This window comes from Engraulis encrasicolus, chromosome 18 (genome assembly GCF_034702125.1).
Source record: "Engraulis encrasicolus isolate BLACKSEA-1 chromosome 18, IST_EnEncr_1.0, whole genome shotgun sequence".
In the NCBI taxonomy this organism is placed as follows: Eukaryota; Metazoa; Chordata; class Actinopteri; order Clupeiformes; family Engraulidae; genus Engraulis; species Engraulis encrasicolus.
The window spans coordinates 44,742,958-44,766,941 of NC_085874.1; the positions used below are offsets into that span (position 1 = coordinate 44,742,958).

The 23,984-nt window shown below is 45.0% G+C and overlaps 1 protein-coding gene across 2 annotated transcripts in view; it reads right to left on the bottom strand.

Annotated features, from left to right (window-relative positions):
• Positions 1 to 20,225, bottom strand: part of coq8aa (coenzyme Q8A, genome duplicate a) — a 63,401-nt gene extending 43,176 nt beyond the window's left edge. The window contains exons 1-4 of one of the 2 annotated variants that reach the window (XM_063223682.1): positions 20,132 to 20,225; positions 9,751 to 9,933; positions 7,079 to 7,477; positions 4,846 to 4,912 (exon numbers count right to left, since the gene is read on the bottom strand). In XM_063223682.1, coding sequence (XP_063079752.1) covers positions 4,846 to 4,912; positions 7,079 to 7,477; positions 9,751 to 9,915 — 631 coding nt within the window. In that variant the 5' untranslated portion in view covers positions 9,916 to 9,933; positions 20,132 to 20,225. Of the gene's footprint in view, positions 1 to 4,845; positions 4,913 to 7,078; positions 7,478 to 9,750; positions 9,934 to 20,127 lie in introns of both variants that reach the window. The other variant, XM_063223681.1, reaches the window with a different exon arrangement.
• Between the last annotated feature and the right edge of the window lie 3,759 nt (positions 20,226 to 23,984).

Genomic DNA, 23,984 nt, shown 5'->3' on the forward strand with positions numbered 1-23,984 from the left:
CAGTTAAGTAATGTTTCCAAATCTTGATTATTACTTAATCATCAAACCACCAACATCAATATATTGTAGGCTAGGCCTACATTTGTAAGATGTTGGAAAGAAAGCAGTCAAATAGCCCAGAATGTTGAATTTATGTTTAAAAGGATGAATCATTTAATTTGAATTTCAATGTTTTATAATAGGCATATTAGTTCATATGTTTTCAAGACATTTCCACTGGGTGGACAAATGCTTTCATCAACACCATTTTGACGAATTTAAACCAACTCTTTGGCAGAAAGCAGCACGCACTTCCAATGATGCCAATAGCGCGAGAGATGTTGCCACTCGCAATGCTATGACAGGCATCCATTAAAATCGGTCCAGATGCTCGACACCGTTATCAACATACATTCATATCAGATTCACGATCGAGCTCTAGGAGAGCTAGAACTTGTCTTCTATCCATTATACAGAGATGGATTTAGGCTTTTTGTGTAGGCTACTTAACACAACCGAACGCCGTAGATTAGGCTGCGAGTGACAGCTGTTACAACGTTGTCTGGTCACTGTTTGAAGGTCAGCATTCGAAGCGCGGTGTATCCGCGCTCTGTCTGATCGCTATTGAAAAAGCAGCTGAGGCGCAATGCTGATTGTAAGCAGAAGTCCGCGTCTAGTGTGATCGCTTAAACTGCTGTAAGATAGATGTTTCATATCTAAAGAATATGTTTTATTTCGATTGGATGTTATAAAGCTATAAATGAGTGGAAATTTCGGACAACAATCAAATGCCTCTCCACACAAATTTGCCGCCTTGTTTTACCTGCGCTGAATGGATTTGCTCTGCGCTGAGAACGTGAGAGCAGTGCGCGATTGCGCAGTCGCGCAGCTTAGAGGGAACATTGCACAAGAGGTAGAAATGATGACAGAGGAGACGGTGTGTGGATGAAGTTTGGGAATAAGAGAAGCTGCAGAGAGACAGTGCCGGTAAGCGTTTTCACCGGAACATTCCCACACTCCGAGGCACCGCGACAATGACGCGTCCCTTTCGCCACCTTCCAGTCCAAATGGACGCACTCTCACACATCCAAAACCACCTCAGCCGCTCACTCCACGCATCTTCTGAACCCCCCCCTCCCCCTCGCTCCCTGCTTCAGCCGTTCTCTCCGTCTCCCTCTCTATCAGCCTCTCTCCGTCACCTCTCTCTCTCTCTCTCTCTCTCTCTCTCTGTTTTAGAGTCTGTCTCTCTCTCCGTCTCACTTGTTCTCTCAACACTCTGACTAAGCTCCGCTGAGAATGGGGGCACAGAAAGCATCCTCTGTGATAGAGACAAAGCCCATGTTCAGGCGTTCTGGCTAAGGCCTGCTGCATAATAATGTGATCTCCCCCCCTTTTGCATATGATCCGTCTGCCTGCCAGCTCTGACTCGCTTCCTTTGGGTCTGCCATGGGATTTGGGTCGGTCGTCATGGCGAGCTGAACCATGCCTTCCACGAAACCCACATGGTCACGTGGGGATTGCGATTACATAACACTGTGTGGACCGTCATGCTGCCGGAATCTTGGCCAGAGAGTGAAGAGAAAGATCTTATGGGGACTGTTCGTTCCACTTCAGGGCCTTGTTTCTCGAAAGCATTGTTGCTAACTGAGTTAGCGACTTACGTGGTTGCAATTCAATTCAATCTTGGCCAGAGAGTGAAGAGAAAGATCTTATGGGGACTGTCGCACCACTTCAGGGCCTTGCTTCTCGAAAGCATTGTTGCTAACTAAGTTAACAACTTACGTGGTTGCAATTCAATTTCCCATTGACAACCTACCGGTGCTAAGTTGGTAACTGGTTAGCAGTGCTGCTTCCGAGAAACAGGATCCAGGCTTACTTACTCATAGGTTGTGCAGTTTTAAATGAAATTGAAAAAATACCATCTTTTTCAGACTATAACGCGCACTGAAAATCATTTAAGTTTCTAAAAAAAAAAATGTCAGTGCACGTATATACGTATAAGCCGGTGCTCCTCATACATGCATGTTTCCAGAAAATACAGCACATCTGCACGGGAAACATACAAAAGAGGAAAGATTGAAAGGTTGTGGCCTATAGCCTAACGGTAGGGAACTCGCTCACTACACTGGCGACCCAGGTTCGATTCCGGCTCGGGTCATTTGCCAGTCCTTCCCCATCTTTCTCTCCCACCACTCGTTTCCTGTCCCCTCTGTCACTCTCCTGTCACAAATAAAGCAAAAAAAGCCCCCCAAAAAAACTGGCAGCCTGTAGCCCTTGTTCTTGTCATGTCTTAAAATGCCCAACTGAAAATCCCAGATGAATAACATCTATCCATCATTTCGTCCGGCCGTCCATTTGTCCATCCACCATGCACACTAGGTGTGTAAATAATAATCCAAATGTATTGATGCATCGATCCTACGGTCAACGATTTAATCGAATCGCATAGTATCGTGGGGCATTCTTAAGTGTCGAAAATAATCGAATCGCTGGCCCCTATCCAATGCCCCAGCTCCATAACATAATAGAAGAGGAAAAGTAATTGGGAAAAAAAATTGGATGGCATCGAATCGCATCGTATCGTGGAGGATTCTTAAGTATCGAAAATAATCAAATCCCTGCTTTAAGAAATCGATATCGTATCGTCATGGAGGCAGTGATTTACACCCATAATGCACACATCCATCCATCCATCAAATGGTCACATTCCCCCTGCAATCGCTCTAGTCTGCTCTGTCATGCTGAAGGCTTAATACACCATGTGGCCCTGAGATATCCGCAGCCAGATACCAGGAGAGGAAAGCTAACAGGCTTAGGGCTGCCAGTGACGGCTAAAGCCATCTATCAGACAAGCACCCTGTGGAGGTAGGATGTTGGTGTGTGTGTGTGTGTGTGTGTGTGTGTGTGTGTGTGTGTGTGTGTGTGTGTGTGTGTGTGTGTGTGTGTGTGTGTGTGTGTGTGTGTGTGTGTGTGTGTGTGTATGTATGCATGCGTGTGTCAATCTGTGGGTAGATGTTCCTGAGTGTGTGTGTGTGTATGTTTGGGTGTTGTGTGCAAGTGAGTGTGTGTGTGTGTGTGTGTGTGTGTGTGTGTGTGTGTGTGTGTGTGTGTGTGCACTGTACGCGTACGCAAGTGTGAATAAGAGTGAATGCGTGTATGTGCCTGTGTGTGTGTGTGTGTGTGTGTGTGTGTGTGTGTGTGTGTCTGTGTGTGTCTGTGTGTGTCTGTGTGTGTCTGTGTGTGTACATGGGGGCAGGTGAGGTGCTGGACTCCCAGAAAGGCTAAGCTCCCCCACACAAGCTCTGCAGTCCAAATGCCTGCGGTCACACTAGTCAAGGGAGAGATTAACCCACAAAGCCGAGAGGGGTGGTGGTGGTGGTGTGTGGGGCTGATGACCAATTGTGGGTGTAAGTGTGTGGGTCCAGGGTGAAGGGTGAAGGGTGAAGGGTTAAGGTTCAAACATTGAGGGTGCACCCTTACTTGTAAACTGCTATACTCTGTGTTCAAGTTTTGGCAAAGGACGCGCTCAACTTCTTGGAAAAAAACGAAAGTCTTTGGGTGCGCGATAAAATGTATCAACTTAAGGAAGAAAAATCCGCACTCACAAACCGCGTCTGATTATTTATTTATATTACCGCCATGTCCATAACGCAAACGCGTTTCGGCTATCAAGCCTTCATCAGTGCGTGGTACCTGTACTCTGTGTTCACCCCACACTCTGTACTTGCCTTGTAATGTCTTCTTTGAAAGTTGCTTTGGACAAAAGCATCTGCCGAATGTACATAGTAGTGTAAAAGTAGTGTATTGTAAAATGCTGCATTACCAATGTAACAGTAAATATTATTCATATTAAATTGTTTGTGTGTGTATATCTTACAAAGTATGTGTGTGTACTATACTGTATATGTATCTATGATGACAGCCATAAATTGTAATTCATATACACTGCAAGACAATGACCACAGTGAAAAGACGAGAGAAAAAAAGGGTCTTTTCTCCTGTGATTTCATCATAAGGATACATCAATTACTCAAAATTCCATTAAATCTACACTCTAGGGGCAATACCGTGGCTGATATGGTAGGGCACACGTTTACCACTCGGCCGACCCTGGTTCGTTTCCCGGTCCGGGTCCTTTGCCGGACCTTCCCCGTCTCTCTCTCCCTGCTCACTTCCTGTCTCTTCTCCACTATCCTGTCTCACCAAAACCAATAAAGGCTGAAAAGCCCCAAATATATATATATATAAATAAATCCACACTGTTGGGCAAGAAGGGTCAGAGAGAGAAAGGCTCAAAAAGCAAAACTAAACAAAAAACCCTTTACACTGCCTGCACAGAATCCCGTCAAAACAGGATATACGCCCCCTGCCCTTTGCAAACACAAGGTCTATGAGAGGGCAATGTGACGCTGCACAAACACAGAGTGAGCCAATAGTCAACAGCGCTGACGAGAGACCTTTGAGGCACAAACCTCTCAGCGACTTCCTTTCCAAACACAAGATAGCACGGGGAGATAGTGTATGAAATCAATGACATCCTCGAAAGTGTAAACACAAGAAATTAAAGGGGGGGTCACTTCTACATGACATGAGGCTTAATTTGTTTTGCAAACAAAACACAGTGGCAGAGGCAGAAAGATACACACTGTCTGAATGTGCAATAATTACGCTAATTTATGAACTAATTATTGTCCTTTTGTGCAGTTTTTTGGACTTGATCAGTAAGATATACTGAACACCCCCCCCCCCCCCCCCCCCACCGAAAAAAAAAACATATATTAAAAATGCAATAAGAATTGCAATAATGATTGCATGTTGCAATGCACCATGTCAATGCGCATTCTTGTTTGAGTACTGTATACTCACCTCCAAAGTTGGCCAGTCTTCCTAACCGTGTCACGGGGACTTTGCGCTCTCTTGCCCTCTCACTGAGCTGAAAAGAGAAAGAGAGAGAGAGAGGCATGAAAGAGTGAGAGAGCCATGAGAGAACGAGAGAGAGAGAGAGAGAGAGAGAGAGAGAGAGAGAGAGAGAGAGAGAGAGAGAGAGAGAGAGATGGTTTTTCACCTCACACTTTAAACGGACAGTTTGGTCAATTTCAACATGCAGTTGTAATGCTCACACTACCCTGGACTTGTCAGTGCCTGAGATTTGTTTTTTTCTTCTTCAGCCGTTTCCGAGATCCTGGTCATTGTAATGGGGGCAGCTCTGTGTTTACATTAAAAAAAAACATTTTTATTTATTCCCAAAAACATCCAAAAGGTTATAAAACATCAGCAGACAACTAGCAAACAGCAGTACCTTTTGGGAAAATATTTGGAGTTGGCCTATGTTTCATTTTTTAAAAATGTAAACAAACGCTGCCCCCATTAGAATTGCTCATATCTCGGAAAGGGCTGAGCCGAAAAATGTGGCATCACCAGGTACTGACAAGTCAAGGGTAGCGTGAGCAATACAACTGCATGTTGAAATTGACCAAACTGTCCCTTTAAGTTATTTCACCTCACACTATTTGGTAGACAAAACAATCTCCCTGACTAACCAATCTGCAGAACGTGAAACTACACGAGTTGAGCGTGTGTACACCAATGTCAAACTTGGATGACATCAGACAAATAAAATTTCCACTGCAGAAACATAAGCGTTACAATATCAAAAGTATTGTATAGTTACGTCTATGCCAATTTCTGTTAATTTCATACTGCTTCCAAAATAATGGAAAAAAGGAGGCGCACACAAGGCTTGTGTGAAAAAGTGTATTGAAGCCGAAATTAAACAACAGAAGTCTAAGGTTAACTGGAGAAAGTTACCAGTTAACCTTAGACTTCTGTTGTTTAATTTCGGCTTCAATACACTTTTTCACACAAGCCTTGTGTGCGCCTCCTTTTTTCCATTATCTAGAGTGATTACTACTTTTTGGGAGTGCACGCACCAAGCAATACACGAGTGTTAAGTGCAGGCGCAGACGCCGACCTTTTGTTGTTGGTCTTTTGTCATACACTGCTTCCAAATAAATAAATAAACAAGCTTCTCCCCTATGATGTAATTCACTGAGATGCACCTGTACACATGACACTACTTCTAGCCAGAATGACATATCTTTTTTTAAGCCTTTTTAGGCCCACCTGGGAAACTCCAACTCTCATTATCATTGTGACACAGCACTCCGTCCACACCACACATGTGTTCACTGCACACTGCACACAACTTAATTGCATTTATGCTTCACCCGTACTAGGGCGCAGCCCCCAATGGCGCCCCAAGGTAGCAGTGCACAGGACGGTACCATGCTCAGTCATGGAGGAGGATGGGGGAGAGCACTGCTTAATTACTCCCCCCCACCATTCTGGCGGGTTGGGAGTCGAACCGGCAACCTTTTGGCTACAAGTCTGACACCCTAAACGCTTACATATGACTGTTTCCATGAAAGAGTCAGTTGAAGTGACTTTAAAGTGCACCTCACACTAATATAACACCTTCTCCAACCAAGCAGCAAAAGATGGAAAACTACACTAAGTGAGCACACTGACTTGAAAGTTGGGTGATAATATCACACAAAATAAACATTTCAGTGAGTTTCAATACCTGAGCATACATCTTCTAAGGGGGATTACACAGTCGACACATCCTGACGCATACGCAACCACACGGTTATTGCTAGTCCGGGATTCCCTACGCTTCAGCCGCCAATATGTGTCAATGTGCAATAAAACCATCCCCTGAACTTTGGATACTTCATATGTAATTACATTCATAGATATTTATTGGGGGAGATACTTGTGTTACACGTGAATGTGCATTAACTGATGCTCCTCACGTTGACCATGTACAGCAAGGCCCCTAAAATCTATGTTGATGCTGTTGTGCCATCTGCCAGTGGGGTTTGCCATCTCATAGTTCATTGCGCTTAGCCCAATGTTTGTTTTACCTCACTTTGATGCAACGCCCTGCCCAACCAGGTTGCAAAAAGTGCAAAACTATACAAGGTGAGAACACCAAAAGAGGAAGTTTGACAATATCAGACAAATAACATTCTCAAAGACTTTCAATGCATAATTAACATGCTCCATTTTTTTTTTAAAAGCATGGATGTTGTTGTACCATCTGCTTGTGGGCTTTGCCATCGCCTCCCTCTCCGCGCTCCCTGCGTTTGGCCTCGCGGGCCTTCTGAATGTCCTCCGCCGTCAGGCCTCCCACCGACGAGTGGTCCTGGTGATAGGAGCGCACGTGCCCCGAGAACTGCCGGCTGGGGTCCTTGTAGCCCTCAAACAGGCCGGACTTGGCCGCCCCTTGGCTGCCGTACGTGCGAGCCGCCTCCGCAGCCATCGAGCTGCTCGCCTGGTGGCCGAACCCACCCTCCGCCTCCTGCTCCTGCACGCCTCCTCGGTGCTCGGACCCTCCCGTGGCCTCATGGCGTTCATCCGCACCGCTGAAGTTGAACTCGGACTCGATTTCGGCGCTGAAGTCTTCTGACATGTTCTGCTGCTGCCCACTAAATTCCTGAAAATACAATACAATTATAATTAAAAGATAGGTCATATAATAAACTGTATTGCTCACATGTCACAACTATCACAACTTGTCAAAAGAAATGCACATTAAAGGGACACTGTGCAGTAAATGGTCAAAAAAGGTACTGCAACTATGCTGCTCATTGAAACTGGGTTGGCTATCGCCAAAATTTGATATTTACATGAAAGTTTACTAAGTTATAAACAAATATTTTCTAGTAGTGGTCCAAGTAGAGTCATTTTTGCAGCTAAAAATGGCTATTTCTGGAAGTTCAAAATGGCGGACCCTGGAGAAGATCCCCCTTTTCATGTATGAAAAGTGCAATTTTTCCAGTCATAATGAATACTTAGAATTTGATGGTGGTGGTAAGTATTCATGAAAAAGGTAACATTAGTTAGTGGGCAGCATGAATTCTGGAAATAAACAACTAAAAATCTCATACAGTGTCCCTTTAATTATATTAATTATAGATTACTTATTGTAATCATTAATTATATAGTGGAATATATAAGACTATTATGGTGTTTATTGAGCTGTAGAAAATATGTGCTGCACAAATAAAATTGCAGAACTAGTCAGTGATGATGACACACGCTTCGGCTTTGCTAACAGGCCTTGGTTCCCCATCCATGCCTGCAGTGAGTGCACACTTGGCACAGTTACACAAACAGCATGAGTGCTGGACAAAAAAAAAGACACCCAAGACGTGAAAAACTCAATAGACAAAAGCCATGCACACAACGAAGGTTTTATTTTCCCAAGGGATACTTTGAATTGAAAGGGTTTTCCAGGGGGATGTTCAATTAAAAATGCATGTTGCACTCATTGATGTGACTGAATATAGTCTTTGTGCTAAAACAGGTCACAGGTAGTGTGTGAGGCAATGTTTAGACGGGCTGTTTGTGATAAGAGTCATTATACTGTTTTATTATCCTCCCCATTTAAAAGATACAATCTTTTGTCAGCAGTGTTTCTGTGTGTGCACCCTTGGCAAAATCACTTCCTGTTAAACAGGTTTCTCTCCTTGAAGGCTGCCACTAGTGTGTGTGTGTGTGTGTGTGTGTGTGTGTGTGTGTGTGTGTGTGTGTGTGTGTGTGTGTGTGTGTGTGTGTGTGTGTGTGTGTGTGTGTGTATGTGTATGTGTATGTGTGTGGGCAGGTGTTGATGCAGGCCCAGACCAGACAGACACTGAAGCTCAGCACTTGCAAAATCTAAGCATACTTGTGTCATCAAAACACGCTGAACTCAAAACAAAATGCAGTCACACTTCCACACACACATCAATTCATAGGTGTTTTTGGTGCACAGACAGACAGACACGCACAGCAAAGCACCAAAACATACTCCACATAAATCCCACATATCCTCCACTTTCAGGTCACTCTCCCCATAACCGTATTCCTTATTCCACCACTGCTGAATTGCTGGCTGCCCAACTGGCTCTGCCCCTGGCCAATTCGCTTTGGTCGCTCAATTCGCCGACCTTGTCTCGTAACGAGCATGCTTCTCTGGGCCATATTTGACACACCAGGGACTTCTATTCAACATCAGCCCTAGCCCTTCACTACCACAGCCCCCACCTCCCTGCATATGTCCTTCATTTCTCCAGCACCTCCTTGGTCAGCCCCCTGCTTGGTGGTCACCTGCAGCCCCCCACTCCTCCTTCAAGAGCACCATACTTCCTTACTTCCTTCCATACTTCCTTTCCGATGCCTCCCCCTTTTCAAAACCACCATACTTCCTTTCCGATGCCTCCCCCTTTTCAAAACCACCATACTTCCTTTCCGATGCCTCCCCCTTTTCAAAACCACCATACTTCCTTTCCGATGCCTCCCCCCCCTTTTCAAAACCACCATACTCCCTTCCCCTACTTCATTCTCGATGCCTCCACCTTTTCAAAGGCCCTAGGCCTGCGCTGCGCCCCTATTCATTACATTACACTACATTGCATTGCATTACACTTAGCTGATGCTTTTATCCAAAGCGGCTCCGTTATTTTACCAGGTATTATTACCCCCCTATTATTATACCTTCCCCCTGCTCCCTAATTCCTCTCCTCCCCCATCCTCCTCCTCCTCCTCTCTTCCTCTCCTGCATCCTCTGCATGCGCTGCGCCCCTATACCTACACTTATTCCTCTACTCTCCATCCTCCTCCTCCTCCTCCTCCTCTCTTCCTCACCTGCATCGTCTGCATGGCGGCTCCCATGCCTAACCTTATTCCTCTCCTCCCCCATCCTCCTCCTCCTCCTGTCTTCCTCACCTGCATGGTCTGCATGGCGGCTCCCATGCCCTGCTCGGCGCTCATCTGCATGCCCTGGGCGAAGGCCTGTACGCCGCCGCTGCGCAGCATGTTGGTCTGCGTCTCCACCACCGCCTGGCTCAGCTTGGCCAGCCCCCGAACCAGGAGCATCATGTCCCCCGCCATGATGGCTCGCCGTCACACCTGGAGGACGGAGAGAGGGAGGGAGAGTGGGAGGGAGAGAGAGAGAGAGAGAGAGAGAGAGAGAGAGAGAGAGAGAGAGAGAGAGAGAGAGACAGACAGAGACAGACAGAGACAGACAGACAGAGACAGACAGAGACAGACAGACAGAGACAGACAGACAGACAGAGCAGATTTAAGCATGTTGATAAGGACGATTTGAGAGTATTGTCAGAACGTTTGAGACTGAAAAACAAAATGAGTAGAGTAGAGTAGAGTAACTTTATTGATCGCCAGGGGGAAATTCAGGTGTCCAGTAGCTTACATAAATACACAAATGCCCACAAGGGCATTTCAAGACACATAACACAGGAATAGTCAGGGAGGGGATAATAAAAATATGAAAATGAAATAAAATATGAAAATGAAAAAAAAATGATTGGTTTGTGCAGTTATAAATTCACATTATCTAAGAGTAGACACTTCAGTGGTTAAAATCACAATAACACCCAACAGTCCATATATCAGAAGGTGAGACAGTCAGATAAAATTTCATCACTATTTTGGACACTTTCCCATTTTCTGCGGAACGGCCATATGAGTTTAGTCCAATACACTCAGGAATGTGACGACAAAAGCAAGATTCATTGCAGGCACCTTTAGAATAGGCTGTGACTAAATATACTCCCACAAAGGTATGTTGATGGACAGAAGTAAACAACAGAGAACCGCAAAGCACTGCAACACTGAGGGAACAATAGGTCGCTAACCACAGAAAGCCTAAAATAAACTCTCCGAAACCTGGCCACCACACAGGCTTTAAAACACACACAACAGGATCCCTATTGGCTGAGAGGTTCCAGAGCCAGGAATGCCATTGGCCAGAGAGGATGTCAGTCACTGTCATGGTGTGGGAGCAGGACACCGCGATTGGCAGAGGTTGGGAGGGTGAAAGGCCTAGATTGGGTGTTCACAACAACCCTTTCCAACTTGGCCCACCTCTGACCCAATTAACAATAAAGCTCAAATAAATAGTCAACAGCAACAGACACAGACACACACACACAAATATTATTTTGACTTTTGGAAAATCATTTCAAAGTCCACTTGAGGGCGAATCAGTGGGTCCCAGCCCACAGCTTGAGAATCACCGGTCTAGGCGGCCAAAGAGGCGTCAGGCCAGCAGAGCACTCAGTCAAGAGGTGAAGACCAACAACAACTCAAGGGAGTGCAAGCACAACAACATACTGTAGCTGCTATCAAGCAGTGCTGCCTGCCTGGCAGCTGCCAAAGATGTTCTCTTCAAAGGTTAGGCGGCCTATTTCATGCCAAGAGATAGAGAGAGAGCCTGAGAGCTTTAGCCTGCTGATGACCTGGGCAAGCAACACGTCTGCCAACGCTGCGCCAGTGCACTGTTGGCAACAGCAAGACCATCAGAAACATTACTTGCATCATTAAGGTGTGCAAAAGCATGCAATTTCTTGCTGTTACAATGGACGTTTGTTGTTGTTATACAGTATATGCCCGCCTCCACTGAACAAATAAGACGCTTGTATGAAGAGGGTGTTATCTTTCTTACTATTTTGCAGTTTTTTTTGTTTTTGTTTGGGTTTTTTTACACACATCACGCACGAACACATTGCGTAACATCACAGTCTGTGCCTGGAATACTGTATCAAGACATAAGGCGAACCACTTCCTCCACAGTTGAATTGTGACAAAGAAGCAACAAGGTTAAAGGCTAGCCTAGCCTAGCCTAGCGTGTTAGCCTGCCCTAGGAGGGTCTTCCAAGTAAGGCTTCTTCTGTAAAAAGAGCTTCGTCGTCGCTTGACCGAACGTCCTTGATGGGGCTGATAGGGCAGATGAAATATCACGCCAACATATCACAGATGACTCACGAGTCTGGCAGCATGGTGACACATGGCCAGCCAGTTTGAAACGGCCACAACTTTGTGCCCTAGTAGGCTGGAACTGCCTGGGGGGGGGGCATTGTGAGTACCATCAGCTCCGAAGTAAACACACTCCTTCCCCAGGCCCCTCAGAGTAGATTGGGTTGTCTTACATGCAGTACATATGAGCTCTGTAAAGTGATTTCCCTGGTTTCCTTCCAGTGTTCCCCACAGACCAAGTAACACTGAGTAGTGGTACGTCACCCCCCAACCCCGAAAAAAAATGTTCATTGGACACCCATGTTCTCTCTCTCTCTCTCTCTCTCTCTCTCTCTCTCTCTCTCAAATGTATACTGCACCAAGAGGACGCTCACATCGGTCACACAAAAGTGTTTTATTATCCCATGTTCATTACAGCGTTAAGAGGATGGCTTTGCCTTCCTTTTCTTCTGCAAGCCAATTGTTAATGGACATGCCAGACTCATTAGGTTGCTCCGCTCCCTCGCTGTCTCCCTGCTACATCTCCTGACTCGCGCTGTTGATACAGGCAGGTGCGAAAAGCTCTCGGCACCACTGTATAAACATTGGTCCCACATTCACTAATCGCTAGTGTGTGTGTACGTGATGACTGATGCATACAGTACCAGCACAAACCCAGGGTTTCCCCCTGCACTCAATTGCTAAGGCGGCCATCTTGACAAGAACAGACCTGCAAACTCGTCAAAGAATAAAAGGTGACCATCTCCAGCGGACACCCCCTCCCCCCCCCATCTCAGAGGCAACTTGAGCTGACATAGCCTACACCACGCAAGTAAAAGATATGAGGCAAATAGTTTATTTCACCCGATTCTCTTGCTCTTCAAAGCACTTTGAACTACCATTATCTATTAACTATAGTATAAGGGAAAGTCCTATAGAAGATATTTATTTGTTTAGAAATCATAACACGCTGATAGGTCAGCCCGAGACTGTTGCAAGCCAACAGAGAAATGTGTACCCGTAAACAAACTCACTCTGCTTTCTGCTTTTGGCGTAATGGTTGGTTGGCAGGACCCCCCCACCAAAAAAAAACCTCCCTGGTTCTACATGATTCACGTGAATGACCTAATTGGCCAGGAAAAAGGTGACCGTCACCAAAAGGTGACGAGTTTGCAGGTATGCAAGAAACACCTACCACCACTACCAAGATTTCATGTTGTGAATGTAATTTCTGAAGTTGCTTAGCGAAAAAAAAAGATATACTTTTAACGCCCCACCACCTTGACTAATAAAAATTCTGGGGGAAGCACTGCTGATTGGTGTAAATCCACAGGGCACTTCATCACACAACAGGGCGTTTGATTAATTTTCCATGTGCCAGCAGTAAAGTGCTCACTGGTTATTTGCACATTTAAGAGCTTTTAGTGGCATGCCAAGTCTTTTGCAAACCACTTTGGCCTGTTACATAATTTAATGGCAGGTAAGTCGCTGCTCAAACACGTAGCGTTACTACATGCACTTGTATGGGTCAATGACCTTTTTTTGGAGCAGCAGACGCCAGGTGGTACAACCTCAGCTTAAGCCCATAAATTGGTTAGTAATTGGTAATTAATGTACACACACCATGAATATGCTCTTAGGTAAAAACAAAATAAACAGAAAAAACATGGAAACAAATCTGTCCTTCCACACCAACCGGCGGTAGTGAAGCGGCAGCGGCAGCCAGCTCCAAGGGTTGCCAGATGAGGCTGATTTCCAGCCGAAAAAATGCTCAAAACCCGCCTAGAAGCACAAAATCCCGCCCAATTCTATTGATTTCTATGGCAAAAATTGGGCGGGTTTTTCCTGCTAAATGCCATTTTTACCCGCACACTGCCATCCTAAGCAGCCCAATTGGGCGGGAAACAGCCCAATCTGCCAACACTGCCGGCTCCGCGTGGCGCTGCATTAGGGGTCAAACATACCAAAGCCGAACAGAACGGTCGGGGGACGAACGCGGTCTTTCTGCTTAGTTTCGGCCGGTGTGTTTTTCTTTGCCTTTCAGGGGTCTTACACACCAAGGCGGTAAAGCGTCGCGGAACGGCCGCGTTTTTTACCGGCGTCGGTGAAAATACATTGAAACCTATCTGTCCTTACACACCAACCGGCGGTAGTCGAGCTTAAGCGGCGCGGGAGCCGGCTCCGCGCCGCGCTGCATTTGGAAAATAGAACTTGAGCGTATTTTTCACGCCGGCAACCGGCGGTGTCTCATTCAAATGAATGGCAAAGTAGCATGCTAGCTTTAGCTGTGGGGAGGGTTTTGAACAGGACTGGCCGCGCACACCGACGCTGTCAGTGTGCAAGGCAGAGAAAAGCACGCCGGCCAAAACTAAGCAGAAAGACCGCGTCCGTCCTGCGACCGTTCCGTTCCGCCTTGGTATGTTTTGGCCCTCACACTGACAGCGTCAGCGTGCGCGGCCAGTCCTGTTCAAAAACCCCCCACAGCTAAAGCTAGCATGCTACTTTGCCATTCATTTGAATGAGACACCGCCGGTCGCCGGCGTGAAAAATATGCTCGAGTTCTATTTCCCAAATGCAGCGCGGCACGGAGTTGGCTCCCTCGCCGCTGACGCCCGACTACCGCCGGTTGGTGTGTAAGGACATATGTTTCAATGTATTTTCACCGACGCCGGTAAAAATCTTGCCCGTTCCACAACGCTTTACTAGTGTGTAAGACCCCTTAGGAAAATACAACTCGAGCAGATTTTGTGGCCGGGGGTGTCCGATTCAAATGAATGGCAAAGTAGCGCGCTAGCTTTGGCTGTGGGGGGGATTTTGAACAAGACTGGCCACGCACGCCGAAGCTGTCGGTGTGAAAGGCAGATAGGAACACACCGGCCGAAACTGAGCAGAAAGACCTCAGTCGCCTCGCTTCCGTTCAACGCCTCCTTGGTGTGATTTCGGCCTTGGGCCGGGAACTCCCAAGACGACGTATGTCCCTTCTTGCATGGACTGAAATAGTCCCTCTCCCCTGCTGCAGCCCAGTGCTCTTGGCCTACTGTAGTCTCCTCACAGGACGAGACTATGGCCTATAACACAGCTAAAAGGACACTACGAACAGAGAAAAAAAAAAACTACTTCATGGGAGAGAGGGTGTGTGTGTGTGTGTGTGTGTGTGTGTATATGTGTGTGTGTGTTTGTGTGTGTGTGTGTGCGCGCGCAAGCATGCGTGTATGTGTTCCAAGGCCTCAATAAAACACAGGTACACAACTCCATAGCTGAGAGAAGAGATGAGAGGGTAAAACACAACTATTTCATGGGAGGCTTTGTGTGTGTGTGTGTGTGTGTGTGTGTGTGTGTGTGTGTGTGTGTGTGTGTGTGTGTGTGTGTGTGTGTGTGTGTGTGTGTGTGTGTGTGTGTGTGTGTGTGTGTGTGTGCGCGTGTGTGCGCCTATCTGTGAGCCATCCAAGGCTCTGTGTTGGGCAAGTGCGGCCTTTCAGGCACGCATGTGGCGTGATTAGCAACCATGCCTCGCATGTGACGTCCGCATGTGACATTTGTTAACATTGGTTAGCGTGTGGCTCTCTCTCTCTTCTTGTTGTCAGTGTTCCAGTGCTCTGCAGTGGCCTGCTCTATCTACCTGCAGCATCAGGGTTAAGTGTCTTGCCTCTGGCTTGTTTTTGTAAGTCATGTCCTAGAGAAGTGGTTCTCAACCTTTTATGAACAAACGCCCCCTTGTCATCATTATAAGGCCCCTTGAGCTCATTAGAAGCCTGCCAAGGCCCCCCTTAGTATTAAAAAATAAACACTAATGCAACTAAGCATCGCTCCCACTTGGTTGTATGCTTCTCAACCCCCCCCCCCCCCCCCCTAGGGCTCCACAACGCCCCCTGGGGGGCTGTAGAGCCCCCCGTTGAGAAACACTGCGGTATAGCATCCCGAGCCCATGGGGCATGCGTAATAATCAGTATGAAAACAATAATGTCGTCCTCGTACACACAGACCTTAATGCAGTACATTTAATGAGTCCAACGTTTTGGCTTACGCCTTCATCAGGGTCATCTTAAGACAATTGTTTTCATAAAGTTCACTACTGACCGCCATGCGCACCTCACACGGTGAGCATTTACTAAAACCAAAGAAATGGGGCATGCGTAATCAGTGGCATCAAGCCAGGCAACTTAGAGAGCGAGGAGCCCTATATCCTTCAGAAGTGGGGCGGCACTCGCCGGTCCCAGCCGGAGCCCACTGTGCTGTGCTGTGCTGTGCTGTGCTGTGCTGTGCTGTGCTGTGCTGTGCAGCCCTGCCTTGCACTCTGCTCTGCATGCCAATGAGACTGGATCAGGAGGAATGAACCGCTTCACTGTTTACACTGGCCTACAGTACATACACTCACTCGCTCGCCTGCTTGCCTCTTTGCCAGGGCTAAAAAGCTAAGGTGTGTTCACAGGACAGGAATTCCTCAAGATTGAACGGAAGACGGGAGAAGGGAGGAGCAGAGTGGAGAGGAGCAGAGCAGAAAAGCAGAAAAGAAATAAGCACCAATGCCCAACCTTTGCCTAGAACAAAAGTTATTGCCTCAAACTAATCACTTTAGACCTGGCCCATCATGGAATGCACAGTCCTGGCAAAACAGAAGTCATCCTTCTGATGAGGGCATTTCCACTGCAAGGTGATTGAACATGCAACACTATTTGTTTGTTTGTTTGTTTATTTGTTTGCTTGATCCCCATTAGCTGTGGCAATGTGCCATAACTATTCTTCCTGGGTCCACTATTCAATTAAAATCATCTCACCAAAAAATGTGTCTTTGACAATTACACAACACGACTAAAAAAGAAAAAGTCAGGACAACGACAAACGTATTACTGTTGAAGACATGAAGACACATAAGTAGTATCAGTAGTCAGTAGAAAAGAGAGTGCATCCTTAAGTGCGTCGTCCTTGGGTCCCACAGCTGCCGCTACTACATAGGCCTAATACTTGAGCTAACTGCTGTTGTCGCTGGCTGCTCTTACTGACATGTGAAGTATTATTCCATTGCTCGCTCACACACACACACACACACACACACAAACACGCACCCACACACTTTAAAAAAAAAAAAATAACAGTCAAATCGTTGAGCTATCTGCATGGCAGGGCAGGTCCTAAGGACATGTCAGAGCAGAGCAGACCAGACCCAGCTCTGCCTTCGGGGCACTGAGATGTACTGTCTGTCGGTATTGCCAGACTGGGTGGTTTCCTGCCCAATTATTAGGGATGTACCGATATTGTATCGAACTGAGAAATCGTGTTACGCAGAGTCATGATACTGTATCGTGATGCAAGAAGGCAGTATCGTGATACGCCCCTCCAAAGTTCTGTAACCCTTTGGTCCAGAAAACAACCTTTAGCATCTCCAAGCGGTATTTGGTCATTTTTCTGGTTGGAAATCATCAGTCACATCTAGCACTACTGTTTATCACTGAAGTGTAGAGTGGTAAGTGGTGGCATGCCCTAGCACATGCTTATGTTTGGCAAATCATATATGATGCACTTACTTTTTCATGAAAAAAGGAAGAAATATCCGCACACCACAAAAGCTCCCCTGCCGCAATTTTATAAATGAAAAGTTGGCACAACGTTTAGACCTATATGGTCTTCGTCAGGTGTCAAACAGTGAGCAAACAAGTAAGTGGGCAGGTCTACAGATAAAGGGGCAGAGCCTTCATACATCAATCACAGATCAACATTCACCATAGGCTACTTACAGAGTGCACAATGGTGCCGTATTGGCAGATACTGAATGGATTACTGAATTACTTTTTCACACAGGTTTTATGGCATTATTCTCTTAACTAATGAAATAATCACTGAAGAACTGCATTTTATGTTTGCTAGGGTCATCCTTGTTTAATGTTTACATTTGTTTGGTGATCTGAAAATGTTAAGTGTGCCAAATGTGCAAAAAAGTAAAAAATCAGTAAGGAGGAAAAAACACACTGCACAGCACAGCACTATATAATTTATACAACGAATAATGGCTACATCATCACTTAATCATAACTATAAAAAAAAGTTGTTGAGTAACAGATCGAGAATCCCCTCCGGCCCCCTACGCCTGCCAGGAACACCCCCAGAAACGTCACATTTTCCAGGATGTTAACAGCAACAGGCCCCTATCAGTTCCCACGGCATCGGAAACACTCATCTTGCGCATCAACAAAACACTACAAACGCAGCAAAGCCTGCTAAACAAAATGTCAATTATCAGGAGATGGATGGCTGTCACAGCCCTGCAAACTGAACATAGTGGGCAGAGGTCACATGCACATCCGTCTGCTCTTCTCTCCACCACATGCATGAGCTGTGAAAGTCCAAGAGACCAAAGCCTTGGGGACCGTGTGTGTGTGTGTGTGTGTGTGTGTGTGTGTATGGGAAGTGATAGTAAGCTTAATATAGCCAAGTGAATCTATGCGCTTTATTCATTTATTTATTTTAATGAAGTTGCCATTTCCCAATTGATATCATGTTTTTAAAGGTGCACTGTGTAATATTTTTTAGCAGTTTACTTACAGAATTCATGCTGCCCATTCACAGAGGTCACCTTTTTTACAGATAAGGCTTACTTACCAACACCATAAAATTATTAGTATTAATTTTGACTGGGAAAATTGCACTTTTCATACATGTCTCCATGTCCGGTTGTCCGCCATTTTGAATTTCCCGAAACAGACATTTTAGCTGCAAAACTGACTGTAATTTTGGTCATACTACTTGTGGTAAATATTAGTTTATTACTTATTAAATATCCAGGAAAAGATCAATTTTGGCAATACAGAGCACAGTTTCAATTAGCAACAGCACAATTGTAATACCATACCTACTCTGGCCACTAGTGGCCACCCTAAGAATGTTGAGGCTAGTCTACACGCCGAGTAACAATGTTCCTCAGAAATAAAAATGCTGCTGGGGAAGGGGTTATCTGATAGCCAGGCCGTGCCCTCCTAGTGACGCAACAGCTTCAGCGTTGCTACCAGTCAGGTCAAGAGTCAATGCAAGTACTTTCTGAGTTCCCGCAAATACGGGAACTTGTCCCACTTTGTTGGGAAGCAAACAATCATTAGCAAACCAAGGGAGGTAATTTTGGAAATGCCATTTGGGAAATGTTAATTGTTATGCTCTTGGTCAGACCAAGACTCGAAGAGATAATCAGGCTAGGTATTTGATGACCTCAAGAAGCCTAGAAGAGAGATGGTGATGACAGGGAGACCAAGATGGATGTCTTTGGCCAGATGATGTTCTGTGTGTGTGTGTGTGTGTGTGCGTGTGCGTGTGCATGTGCGTTTTCACGCGGGCAGGGGGGAGAGTACTCAATGAAATAAAGGAGTGGTCCAAATCCACCCCCACCCCCAAGCCCCAACTACATAACTCTGCTTTATTGCATTCTTCTTATTAAAACTTTTATTCAGTATATGGGCGGTCTTAAGATCATTCACTCTTACGCTCACTTGCTTACTGACAGTAAGAGAGCTGTCAAAATCAAGGTAATGTCATTACAAAGCACAGTGTCCCTTTTATATATGGCCTTGAGAGTGCCTTAGTGGGGCTGAGCTAGTGGGTGGCAGCGCATAGTTGTTCTGTGCCCACTCCACTGACGGCACTTTGTTTATCTAATGTCAACAGTCAAATATCCCCTCTCCTTGAGGTGACATTATGCACAAGCCATGCGCTCAGAGGGGGTTAGCTCATGCCATCTAACTACAAGGAACTTTGCATGGCAACACTAGAGCTATGTCCTGTACAACTCACGGCTTACAGTTAGGCTCCCCAGCCAGTGATTAACAGGGACGTGACTGAAATCATGCAATGAATGGGTAAACTTGTGGTCAGCTCTCTACCAACCAAAATGATGACCAACGAGATTATTGTCAGCTTTCCAACTACTGAAGAGCTGTTAGTATATCGGCCGCCCACGACTGTCCTCTTCTCCTTGCTAAAATACCGAAGTCGTAGCTCTATGTGTCTAGTTCGTCAGATGCACCGTGATAGGAAGTCACAACCGACAGATCTGTTGATCATCTGATTTAATGATTGATATGGGTTCACCCGTTAACTATTTAAACATGGCTTGCAAAAGAAACGTGTGCAAATGCAGTTGTTATGTCATATTCAAATTCTATAACTGGGATAAACAACAACACTTCCCGAAATAACACTGAGCTTGACTTCAAAGTTACTTGACATGGCTGCAGAGAACAGTCTGCCTACCACGTTGCCTGTCTGACCTGACGCTCCATGAATTCATAACGTGGAAAGATTGGGTGCAATATGCAAAAAAATGTTTCACGACATGCTGCACATAACAATATTGAAATCCATTGCTTACCCACAGTATTTGACAATATCACACTCGTCCCACGGTCAGTCTCGTCTCCTTGACTCGGGAAGCCTGCACCATGAGGTCAACTTGCTAGCGCTGTGTTTACCAACTTTAGGCTCTGATTGCTGTTAATATTTTGTCCCGCCTCCCTTCATGTGTCATTGGCCACCTACCACTACCCGAACTGTGTCATAGGTAGGTGGCGGTGAAACGCTACCCTTTCATTGGTCAGATTTACTGGAAAGCTGTCAGACTTCTCCTTTAACATACATTTTGACCAATGAAAAGTAACCTCTAGATTCGAGGGGTGGATTTTGACTTTAGCAAGCCACGACCTTGTTGATGTTTCACAACCACTTTGTCCAACTTTGTTTTCAAACTGTAAAATAATAGCACAGCTATAATAATAATAAAAAAAAAATAATAATAATAATAATAATAATAATAATGATAATATTGTTATTATTATTATTATTATTATTATTACTACTACTACTACTACTAATACTAATAATAATAATAATAATAATAATAATAATAATAATAATAATAATAATAATAATGATAAACTACTTTCTTGGGGGTTATTGTTGATGTTGTATCTTTACTATCATAATATTGTAATAACTATTATTATAATTAAATAGGGCATTGTCTATGAAATTATAGTAGGCATAGGCCTGCATGCCAACCATTCTTCAGAGCAGGGGACCCCAACCTTTCTGGGTCCGAGGGCTACCAAGGGCTACCCGAGGGCTACCGAGGGCTACTCGAGGGCTACTTTTGTTCAAAATCCCCTACTGATGTCTTGGCATCATTCTCATATCACACTATTATTGAATGATAATTTACTTATAGGTTATAAAGAATAAATAATCTCATACTTAAATCAAGAAAAGCATTAACTGTGTTTAAAATCTGGTATTAACTGTTTATTAACATCCTTGGTGGGCACCTCGGAAGCTCCTGAAGGGCTACCTGGCGCCCGCGGGCACAACGTTGGTGACACCTGCTTCAGAGTAACAAGTTTAGGCCTATTGGAAGCACACAATTCAAAGTTCAACAATGCCACCCAACTACTACAAACTACAGCCTAGTATAGGCCTACTTTTGATGATGACAATATCTCTTCTATCGGCAGATCCAACATTAAAGGGACAGTTTGGTCAATTTCAACATGCAGTTGTAATGCTCACACTACCCTGGACTTGTCAGTACCTGAGATTTTGTTTCTTCTTCTTCTTCAGCCGTTTCCGAGATCCTGGTCATTGTAATGGGGGCAGCTCTTTGTTTACATTTCAAAAATACATTTTTATTTATTCCCAAAAACATCCAAAAGGTTATTAAACATCAGCAGACAACTAGCAAACAGCAGTACCTTTTGGGAAAATATTTGGAGTTGGCCTATGTTTCATTTTTCAAAAATGTAAACAAACGCTGCCCCCATTAGAATTGCTCATATATCGGAAAGGGCTGAGCCGAAAAATGTGGCATTACCAGGTACTGACAAGTCAAGGGTAGCGTGAGCAATACAACTGCATGTTGAAATTGACCAAACTGTCCCTTTAATAGAAGGCCTTAATCTGCCTATGAAGCCCAATTGTTTATAATGGGCAAAAAAAGAGTAGGCCTACACAGGACACAAGAGCTTGCCATTCTCATATTATTTTAAAAAAGATATCTGCCACCACCTGCAGGTTGAGTTAAATATTACACAAGTCATGTGTGTGGATAAAGACCACCAACAGGTAGCGACAAAAGCATACCGTTTTGAACGCATGCCGTTTTGTTTTTTTTGGCATTTTCCCCAATGACTGGAGATATGCTATTATTTACAGGGCGCTGCAAAAAGCGGATACGCTTAACATATATGCAAAGAGGGTATTTATGAAAATATCTGAAGTACAATAGCCTGAAATAGACAGGCATCACTGTAACGCTTTGTCACCACTTATTCTCCAACTGATGAACTGAAGTCTGTGTTGAGATCTGAAACATTCGATGAAAGTGAATGCAGCCATTGAAAATAAATGCACAAAAATCCTAAAAGACAATTGTGTGTGATTATTAGCATTGTCAGCAGTGCCTGGACCAGAGAATGGATGCCAGTTTGAGAACAGGTGGTGAAAAAGACCCAATTCAATTAGCCTATGTCTGCAAGTTTAATTAGGCCTACACTTGGAATTTAGATTAATTGGAAAAACTTCTCTATGATGATTCTCTAAATAGGCATTTTTCTTGGCACAGCCTGTGGTTGTGTAGGCCTATAGGTCAGGGCTTCCATAACTTCTTGTCAAGGCCTCCGTGATATGGGCTGCACCACACTACCAATTGTTTTTCTGTGCTCACACTTTCACTACTCAGTGGAGTTGTACATTCCTAAACCCATTCAAGAACTACAGAAAATACAATACATAATAATAATAATAATAATAATAATAATAATAATAATAATAATATTATAATAATTGTAAAGAAAAGAAAATGATAACACAGTCAGTATATCCTGCAGCCTGCTCTTTTCATGCCATGCATAAACAGCAGGCAGTGCATGGACATACAGTAGGGTAGGGCTACCATAGGCCTACGGGACTCACTAATTCGACGCCCTTTCGGTACTTACCGCTTACGTCATACGAACCTAACCCTAAACCTAACCCTAACCTTAATCCTAAACCTAACCCTAACCCTAAACCTAACCCTAAACCTAACCCTAACCTTAACCCTAAACCTAACCCTAACCCTAACCCTAACCTTAACCCTAAACCTAACTCTAACCTTAAATCGCTTGTTTGAAGTGTTTGATTACCATGTGACCTACCACGTAAGTACAGAGAAGGCGTCAAACTAGTGGGTCCCATAGGCCTACAGTAGTCTTGGTGTGTGAGGCAGTGCCCCACCAGGATTGCTTATTTTTGATGGTTCTCCTCCACTTCCTGTGGCCCTCTTCCACTGGCAGATTTCCGCAAGGCCCTTCTTTCCTTCACGAAGGCTTTTCGATGCTCAATCTTTGCCTTCTGGACTTGGACTGAGATTGATCCTGTGGCGGGTCCCTTACAACAGCGCTCGCCTTTTTTACACCCCAAAACTCTCTGCACATAGCTGTAGGATAATTTCTCCAAACTTGTCCCAGCTTTCTCTCTACTCTCTTACAGCCCTCCAGGAGATGGTGACTATGTCAGTGTTTGATGGTTTCCCACTGCCTTTTTCTGGGCAAGATTATATGCCCCAATATTTGAGGTCTTTCGTCCTCCATCTTCCTCTCTAACTGCGGTCTGGTGGCTGGGTGGGCTCCGGCTCATCTCTGTGGGTGGATACATGCCTGGTTGAGCTATCGTCTGGGTTCTGATACCCTGTGGTCTGTGGTGAGTGTCCCTCGCCAAGCTGGCTCTCAATCGACTGATTTGCCCTACCTCTGAGAAAGTAGTGGTCAATGCGAGGCCCCTCGCCAAGCTCTCTCAAGCATTTCTTCCTGCCCTGATGGATCTTAAGACCCTTGCAATTATATTGTTTCCTGCCAACCTACGCCCTCCAAACAATATTTATCAGTTGTAATGTGATTGTTATAACAATATGGCTTACTCCAGTGATTCTCAAACTGTAAACCGGGGGGCCCAGTGGTGGGCCTTGAAGGTATTTCCAGTGGGCCTTAAAGTAATTATCTAAAAATCAAAATCATATTCACGTGTGTGTTGCTGTTGACTATTTATTTGAGTTATATACATGTTTTTATTTATTTATTTATTTATAAACACGGTGTTGTGAGGAGGGGCAAGACACTGGCAGCCAATCACGTGAGCTAATTTTTTGACCGACAGCGGTTTCCAACAATCAGAGGTTGAGTTGTGTGCAGATAGAGTCGC